General features: G+C 38.5%; 1 protein-coding gene across 1 annotated transcript; it reads right to left on the reverse strand.

Moving 5' to 3' along the window:
• Window positions 1-4,207: 4,207 nt before the first annotated feature.
• LOC139733572 (lipoma-preferred partner homolog) lies at window positions 4,208-8,287 on the reverse strand. Its single transcript, XM_071644382.1, has 4 exons — window positions 8,051-8,287; window positions 7,003-7,133; window positions 6,035-6,155; window positions 4,208-4,477 (listed from the first exon to the last, which is right to left on the reverse strand). The coding sequence occupies exons 1-4, from the start codon at window positions 8,285-8,287 to the stop codon at window positions 4,364-4,366; spliced, it is 603 nt and encodes a 200-aa protein (XP_071500483.1). The 3' UTR covers window positions 4,208-4,363.
• Between the last annotated feature and the right edge of the window lie 990 nt (window positions 8,288-9,277).

A 9,277-nucleotide genomic window follows, 5' to 3' on the forward strand; every position in this document is an offset into this window, starting at 1 on the left:
AGTATTTTCTGGTCTAATAGGGTAATGTAATTCCATTTAAATGGCATCCGAGTCCCAGAGGATCAATCTCACACAATTACACTGTACCTCAGGTGGAATTCATGACGGTAGTTTAAATTTGTATTAATGGTTTCCATTTATTCCATGGATTGGAACAAAATGGGCTTAACTTGAATGCACATGAGTCAGTATGCCTTCCATATTAGTCGTCTGCTTGCCACACATGCTGTGTCATACGCATCTAGGAACTCAAACTTTGCACAATCCATGGACTAGACCCACACTCCTTTACAGAATTCTAGTCACTGTGCACTTTTTATCTACTCACTTTCATTTGAATGGCCAGAAAAACAATATTACACTAAGGCGGTTCCGCATCTCTTTGTGACATACAGTAATCGGCATTTTCACCCAGGATGATGCAAGATCAAGTAGTGATAAGATATATTGTAAGATAGAATGATGATAAAAAATCAAGACAAACCTTTGGTTAAAATCTACAGTAAATCTATATACAAATCGAAACATACTATGTAAACATGATAACTTACAAATAATTGAGAAGAATAGAAAGAAAGAAAGAAAGAAAGAAAGAAGAGGCAAGCTAAATTGCCGACATAAGATGTAGATATCCTGGAAGCACAATGACACAGCCAACAAATCCTGAATTAGAAAAAAGGAAAACACAGAGAGAGATAATCTACTATCATTGATCATACAACAATAAACCTTCAGACTGATTCTTACTAGCTGCGGTCACACTGGCAAAACTTCTCGAAGTTTAACTTCGGAAAAACTCTGCGAAGTTTGCTCACCCGTTCACACGGGTGGCTTAACTTCTCAAAGTTTCAGTCATCGATGAGTTCTTGAAGTTTGGGCCACTGCTGCGCATGTGCCACCCAGAAGAAAGCGCACACTGTCTGACAGCTACCGATTGTTACGTAAACAATGCACACACATGCATCCCAACGAGCATGTGCTTCGGAGGTAACGCAAGTAGGAAAAAGACTGGTCACAAGACAAACTTTACAAAGTTTTAGCTCCAAACGTTCTGACTACACAAACTTCAAGAATATGCAGAGGTTCAGGAAATTTCCCAAGTTTGAGTGGGATGCTTCGCAAAAAGTTTTCAAGAAATTTGCAGTCATACTGGTAAAACTCTGAGAACTTGAGCTTTGCGAAGTTTTGCCAGTGTGACCCCTCGGCTACGGTGTCTGTAAGATATGACACTCTTAAACTTGTCTATCACTCTCATTAAAGCAAGTCTGGAAAACATCTCGATATTCAGCAGAATATGGAAAAGTATCACAGAACATATATTATGCACATATTTAACAAGTATAAGGCGCAAAAAAAAAACTTATATAAAAAATACATATGTGTACAATCGAGTTGATTTTTCACTGAAGCGTTGTCACAGACATGGGCCGTCAAAGTACATGCACATAATTATAGCAAAATGCTCTACATCACTTTTCTTCACTGCATTTCTTTGTACTGGGAATCAACTGTAACACTACGCCCAACAATTTTTTACCTCTGGAAAGACTACACCTCATTGACTTACAGTTGTACCTGATTGAAATATGACATGAATATGCAAATGTCAAAGTCTCAGCCATCGGCCTGCATATTCCGAGGCCTTGCATATTTCACTCTAACCCGTTGAGGACGAGTCCCGAGTATACTTGAGCAGGTGTCTATGGGAAATGCGTGTTGTAGCAAAGTCAGTCCGTCCTAAACGGGTTAAAGACCCGGTAGCATGAAGAAACATGGGTGGCCCAATTGAACTGATCTTCATTTGCTGCTCACCAAGGTACATTCAAAAACCTTGAATAGCTTGGGGTCAGCGAAAATGTGTATCAAAGCGTACACTCATTGGTAACGGTTGACTCAATTCGAGATTCTTCGGCTGTGTGTGTACTTACACAGTGATTAGTGATAAAGCCATACACAATTCATTACAGGGATTCTTGAATGTATGTGAGCCAAGTCTGCTTTCCTACTCTATGGATTCTCACACACTGGGTCTTTAATACAATCTGGTGGTTAGTATTATCGCTTTTAGTTTTCTGAGTTCTCGAACATATCACTTTCATCCCAGATTTAAGCTATCACCTGTGGTTAATTAGTGAATCATTAAATAATGCAAAATAGTTGCTTGTGATTAGTACTCATGAACATAGTATGCCACAGTGTAGCGTAGCTGAAATCAAATAACAATAGTACAATAAAAAATTACCCCAGAACAACTTTCAACACATATCAATAGAAAATTACAAGTTCCCCATCTTCACCACCAGTAATCATTTCTACAGCCTGACACTATCTGCACTTTTGTAGTTTGTTGAACATATTTGACAATACAATCACTATGTTTTTAAATTAATTTATTCTAATATTCATAAAAACTCTAAAAACTGAACTGACTGAACATACAATGCATTACGAAGGCTATTCTTTCTTTCTTTCTTTTTGAAATTATGATTATTCCGAATTACGAACTAAACAACAAAACAATCCAGGGTTTTTTATATCAAAATGTGGCCGATATTACAAGTCTTTTGATATACAACAGAGCAATCCAGCACATGAGCTAAAAACTGTTGACACTCATAAACCAAATTCACCTGTAGACAAGAGATCTTGGTGTATTTACCCATCATTTCAATCACAGTCCCCTTTTCTATCATGACTACAAGTACTCTCAGTTTAGTGGCAGTCATCTCATTAAGTGGCATTTCAAAAATCCCTCTGCTGGGTGTGCGTTTTTTTTTTTCATATCTCTTATAAATTTGGCATAGATGAATGTTTGAGCTAGACATGTGTTACAAAGATGAAGGCAGTTAAAGGCATGAACTGGTTGGTTTTGAATCAAGCAAGAACAACGATGACTGCAGTATTCAATATTGCTTTTTGGAAAGAGCGACAAGCAGCGATAGGCATCTGTGATAAGAGCAGATGAAGCTCCATAGTATAACATTCTATAAAATCAATTACTACTTAGGCATTTCAAGCAAGAAAATGAGACGAAAGCTATCCTTCTTCACGAAGTACATGGTAAATGCAAGTCTTTGATTTGAACAAATTACAAGGTCTAACCAACTGATATACAACAGAGACATCTCTACACTATATCATTTGCCTGTTATTGATAAAAAGACTTTTCAATAAGTCTGCTACAAAAAGACTTTCCAAGAAGTAGGATACAAAAATGTAATGACTGGTATACCATGTCCACTTTGCGTGGCAGAAAGCCACTTGCTGGGCCAAACAAACAAGAAATCCATTCTTCCATTCTGTTTTTCCTCACATTGGCAGCATTCAGAATATGTATGAGAAATATGATAAAGAAAGTAATTTCAGATTGTGCAATGAACGCTTGTTTCCATTAATGCATCCAGTAAGGGCAGCTTGCACGAAATCAGCTAATTGATGCTGCAGAGTATGTTCACAAATAATTCTTGACTCTTTTTTTTCTCTCCTCAAAACAATATCTGGCTCAAATACCTCATCCTTTGCCATGAAAACTCCTTAAAACCTTCAATAAAACTACTCACAACTGTATAAATGGCTGCAATTAGCACAGTAGTTCACCTTAAATCAAACACTTTGGTATGAGTTCTCGCTTTTTTTTTTTCATGGCATCATAATGCAGTATCAATTTTTTTTGTGAAATACAAAATTTTGTCAAACTCACAAAAATAAAGAGTCGCCAGCACTATAAAATCTATTGTGTTAGAATCCAGAAATGGGTTGCAAATTAGTAAGGGAACTGGTCTGAATTTCATAAAATGCTTATATGGAGAAAGGCAGGGAAACATCTGAAGCCTTTTTTGTTTTGGGTTGTTGTTGTTTTTTCAATGAGAGTAAAAAAAAAATCATGAGTCAAGCTTGAAAACTTCAATAAATGTTTAGAATTGGCTTGACACAAAAGGAAGACTAAATCTGATGTGGAGGTATGCCTCAAAGTGGTGATTTCTTTGTTCATTCTAAACCTTTTATGTACTTTGAGTATCGATTGACACAGAAGACCACACAGTGTATTTCACACTGTCCAAAGTCCCTGACACAAAAAGGGTTAAGTCAGCATGGCAGACAACTTATAATCATCTGTGAAGCAAATCTGTCTTAGAGAACAATAAATAAATAAATAAAAAAAAATCCCTCCCTACCCACTCCCCTTGCCCATCACATCCCACCCCATTCTATGAAACATTCCAACATTCCGACCATCACCCAGAGAACTTGTGTTTTTCTTTCCATTCTGTGATTTCCCTTGGCCACGCCTCCTGCCGGTAACCATGGAAACTGTGTGGTTTCCTTTCTGCCACGCCTCCTGTGCGGTGGTGAAGCATGGAAACTATGACGTGATGTTCTGGACCGCCCTCCCATTGCATTCCCGGCACAGGATGTGATCGTCCAGGGGGTAGCAGCCCCGCCCGTCCGCCTCCGACGACAGCTGGACCCCACAGTCCTGTAAAGAGGAGTAGTATAACATGTTCCTTAACAACACAGACTCACAGTTTAAACTCTGCAGCCATGCAGCCTTACTAATCTGAAGTACAAACACCTCCACTGGAGCAAAATTGTTTGTTTGGTAGTGTTTCCCTAATTAATATCCTCATTCATAATTCATGCATCACAACTAGGACCTTCAGGGGTGAATGCAAATATGAATTACAGTTTGTACGTATACCTTTCACACTATCAACTAGAAAAGTACTTGGAGAGTGCAGATCTCCACCAAGCAGCTCATTTCCACCCACATACACCCGTACACCTATGCTGAAAATGTCCCTATTTCCCTATGATAAACAATCCTGAGGTCTCTACCTTAGCTTCCTCCTGCGCCTTGAGCGCGCGCTCAATGCACATATGCCTCAAATACTCGCAGCTTGAACTCCCATGTTTGTTGGCCCCTATTTTTCAATGACAAAGAATTCTTCAAAAATTTCACTGAAATTCCCAGATCCAGATGGCAATCCGGATCACTACCAAAATTTAATAATCAGTTCTTTTTGATAGTGATTTCCACCCGATATCATAGTCCTACATATATATCACTTGCATGATTACATTCCTCGACCATCCAAACGTACCCTCACTGCCGACCAGCCGTCGCTGCCTCCGCTGCACTTTCTGGCCAACAGCGCTATGGCTCTGAGGGTTGCAAAAGCAAGCGCGCCATCTAGTGTTCATGATGGACCCTACCAACGATAAAGAATCCCTCAAAAACTTCAACAAAAATCCTGGATCCAGACAGTAATCTGGATCACCACCAAACTTTAATCATGTGTTTCTTTTGCCATTAATTAACAACTTTTCCTGAAAATTTCATCCACATCCATCCATAACGTTTTGAGTTATTTTGCAAACAGACAGACAGACAGACAAACAGACAACTGAGACAAACAGATAGACAGACAGACAGACAAACAGCAAATGCTGGCATAAACGTAGCCTCCTTGGTGGAGGTAATATTCGCTACTTTATGCCTACATTTCATAACATTGGTGATTTCTTACAGATGCAACAAAGGGTTATGCATACCACAACTGCTCAATTTCACCTCACGCTCCTCTTGAAAGGAAAGGAAACCCAAACCCAAAGAGCAATGTGGATTGAGTGAAAGCAGCAACATTAGTAGAACACATCAGTGAAAGTTACCAAAGGAAAGTCGGACAATCGATGCAAAAGTTATGAATTTTTAAAATTTTGGTGTTGGAACCGCTAGAAAAGGAGACTACTAGAGGTTATAATGTCATATGTAAACAAAAAAATGAAGGACATCATAACCTCTACAAGTCTCCTCATCCAGTGGTTCCAACACCAAAACTTTACAAATTCATAACTTTCGCAATCTTTCAATATCAATCACTACATGACGCTTTGAGAATTGAACAAAGACAAACGAAAAGGAAAAGATTGCTCGAGATATCTCCTCTTAGATATTAATATTCCACCGTGCAAACCTACGCAAAGACTATAGCACTACGTTACTTCTACTACTACTGCAACTAGCCGAGCTTACCTCACACTTGTAGCACTGGACATGGAAGCTCCTGTCCAGGGCAACAATGCGCACGGTCTCCTCTTGACCATCGTCCGGCATAATCGGCTGCAGACACACCGAGCAACGAGGCGCAAATTTCCTGCACGGACAGAACAGGCATGGATATATGACTCATATGACTATACGACGGCTTACTAGCATAGTGTAAAAGTGGACATTTTTGCGCTCAGCCAGGTAAGATGAATTTGGTACATTTTTAATTCTACTGATGGACACGACAACTGAGTGAGCAGCTTCAAACAGCTAACCACTGCCATGGCAGTAAACTTCTTTGGTAGCACATACCACAGTAACAGGTATACTCTGGTCTGCCTTTTACAACATTTAATTCACTCATGGCACAGGACTTGAGAATGAAAAGAAAATGGCAAATAACACAACAGTTATACCACTTAAGTATACTTACAAGGTGTATCTTGTAATGAAAATATTACATTTATATACAATAAGCAAAAAAAAAAAAAATTTTGCACTTTATCAGTCTAGATTCACATCACAGGAAGTGCTGAAAATTTTTCTTACTACAAAAATTCCGTAAACAGTATTCAAATTCAAGGATAGTTTCTCCTTGAAGACATCCTTGCTTGTTCTACACCAGCAAAAATATGACCCTTCGTTGGTCAAGTGCATGAGGTGTACTGACAACACCAGCTCAAACTGCAATTCCTGAAAGCATTCCCGCATGCAGCAAAATTGGAACACTTGCATTTTCTGGGTCATATTGTATCTACAATGTATTAGTGAATTTGAATACTCCACGCTTTCCATTTCATTTGGAAAAGGCAAGACTTTTTCTGAATTGCAATGTCACTACAACCAAGAGGTATATGCTAGAAAGAAATCTCGGAAGCTTCCAACATTGTGCCTCATGAAGGGGACTGGTGTCTGGTGAGGAAGAGTGGTGTATAATCCTTTCTCTTTAATACCTATGGAAGTCTTCAATGCAGTGGATCTGGTTTGTGGCATCCACCGTGAAAGGGACACCATCCAGGCTCTTCCCACAGACTACACAGGTAAAGCAGTCGGGGTGATAGGGCTTGCCAGTGGCTCTCAGAATCTGGTTGGAAAGAAGAAAGAATGGGTAAAATAAGGATGATTCCAAACAAAACAATCATGATGCTAGATTTTCTTATGATTGCATAATTGATTCAGAACTTCCACTATATCACACAATCTGATTTATCTTATCTTACAATATATCTTGCAGACCAGGAATCCCCATTGTAAACCCTCTCCCTCCCCACCTTTTCTTTTTCTTTCTTAAAAACAGAAATCCTCTGTTATGCAATTATTCTCAAGACCTGGGCCCTGTTTCATAAAGCTTGTTATCAATATCAAATTACGCTAGTTGTTATAAGCTACTGAAATCCTTGCATCTGATTGGCTGAGAGCTAATTTGTCATAGAAAAGTGGCAGTTGTTACTGATAACAAGTTTCATGAAACGGGACCCTGATTTATATCCTGGCAAATGAAATATCCAGTCATAGAAATTACTGCTTGTCATGGTGCAACATGTTAACCCACTTGCATTCAATAATTTGTAGAGACCATTTAAGTATTATTTTATTCTGTGTAGCCTTCAGCAACTCACTATTCACTCAGGCAAAGAACAAAAACAATAACAACAACTACTGATGCTCAGGATGAGGCCTCCTATTGTTATGTTTTTTTATTGTTACAATCAATCCCAGGACTACACAGATCTGTTAAGAACTGCAAAAACATGCTGAAAAAAAAATCAGTTAAATAACAAAGGTATGTAGATAAGTCTGAGGAATAAGATAACATCCCCCCACAAAAAAAAAAAAACTATGAGTAAAATAAGTAAATAAGTACATAAATAGATAAATAAAGAGAAGATATATATCAGATAAGACAAACAAAATACACTCAACATAGCACAGAAGAACACAACAAACTACATCAAATCACACAGGACAGAACGAAACGGAAGCAGACACAAGAAAACTCACTCTGTCGGTGATGGGCTTGGAGCACGTAGAGCATCTCTCCAGCGAGTTGACGTAGCAGGCCTCGCAGAACGCCTTTCCTTCCAGCGCGTAGAACGGCTGGCCCCGAAGCCTGGTGTTACAATTGTTCTCGCAGGTGAAGCAATCCACGTGGTAGACCTGGTCCATGGCCGTACAGCCGTTGTTCTCACCGACCACTTTATTTTTGCAACGTGCACAAATTCCTGCAAAAACACACATGCAATTTCAATTTCAGTTTCAATTTCAATATCAGTCTTTATTGTCCATTCGGAAATTCTTCGTTTCATGTCTTACACATACATGTATTAAATAAATAAAACATTAAACAAAAATCACAAGATATTCATCATAAATACTATTTATTTTGACATATAACGCCACCATGCTTGATTTGAGATCTAAAATTGTAGCATCCCACCAAAAATCTGACACTTCATTTGACTATTGATTTAATATTGCACTTTTGAGAACACAGTTTAATACCATCAAACAAACATGGTATATTATTTTTTAATGTGCACATATCAGGTCTAGAAACATAATCTAACGTTTGTTGCATACTATCCTGACAAAAGTTGTTCCTAACAATCCAAATACTTGTTTACGTCTTGTTCTACAATGTACATACAAGTAGCAACAAGCACTGCATGGCCAATAGTGCATGCAAACTTCAATGCCAAGAGTGCATTACAATTTAATTAGAAGTAACAGGCACAACTGTACAGCTTGTTACCAGGGCCTCTATAAAACAAATTTGTGTCACATGTGAATGTACCATAACAGATATCTTAGAAATTGATGTAAACATGTGTGAAGAAAATCTGACTTTTTGCTGTGCTACTGGTACATTATCTCCATGCAAGAGTTGCCATGACAACTGCATCATTTAACTTTCAATGTGAAGTGCTGTAAACAGGATACATTGTGGTATTGAAATCTACACAGTCTACATCCTGTTATGCAGGCAGAATCTACACGAGTATCACATGGCCAGCGGTGAAACACCTTTTCTGGCAACACAGTTACTACAGTATGTAGAGTCAGCAGTATGAAATACATTTCTTCTCCATGACCTCAGAAGTATTTACGGTTCCCGCAAAGAACATGGACAGATGTTTGTGGATTTAAAGGACAAGTTCACCTTAATCTATATTTTGATTGACTGAATGCAGCAATATTAGTAGAACGCATCAGTGAAAGCTTGAGGGA

This window comes from Diadema antillarum, unplaced genomic scaffold, assembly GCF_040938485.1.
Source record: "Diadema antillarum isolate AM-2024a unplaced genomic scaffold, OU_Dant_1.0 seq00000483_RagTag, whole genome shotgun sequence".
Taxonomy (NCBI): Eukaryota; Metazoa; Echinodermata; class Echinoidea; order Diadematoida; family Diadematidae; genus Diadema; species Diadema antillarum.

Bases quoted from the DNA above. Each gene is read 5' to 3' on its own strand.
- LOC139733572 (XM_071644382.1), bottom strand. From the start codon at position 8,287: ATGTGTGTTTTTGCAGGAATTTGTGCACGTTGCAAAAATAAAGTGGTC. The intron at 7,134-8,050 runs GTGAGTTTTCTT...CTTTCCAACCAG, and splicing joins CCAAGCCCATCACCGACAGA to ATTCTGAGAGCCACTGGCAA. The intron at 6,156-7,002 runs GTATTAAAGAGA...CTGTCCGTGCAG, and splicing joins TGCATTGAAGACTTCCATAG to GAAATTTGCGCCTCGTTGCT.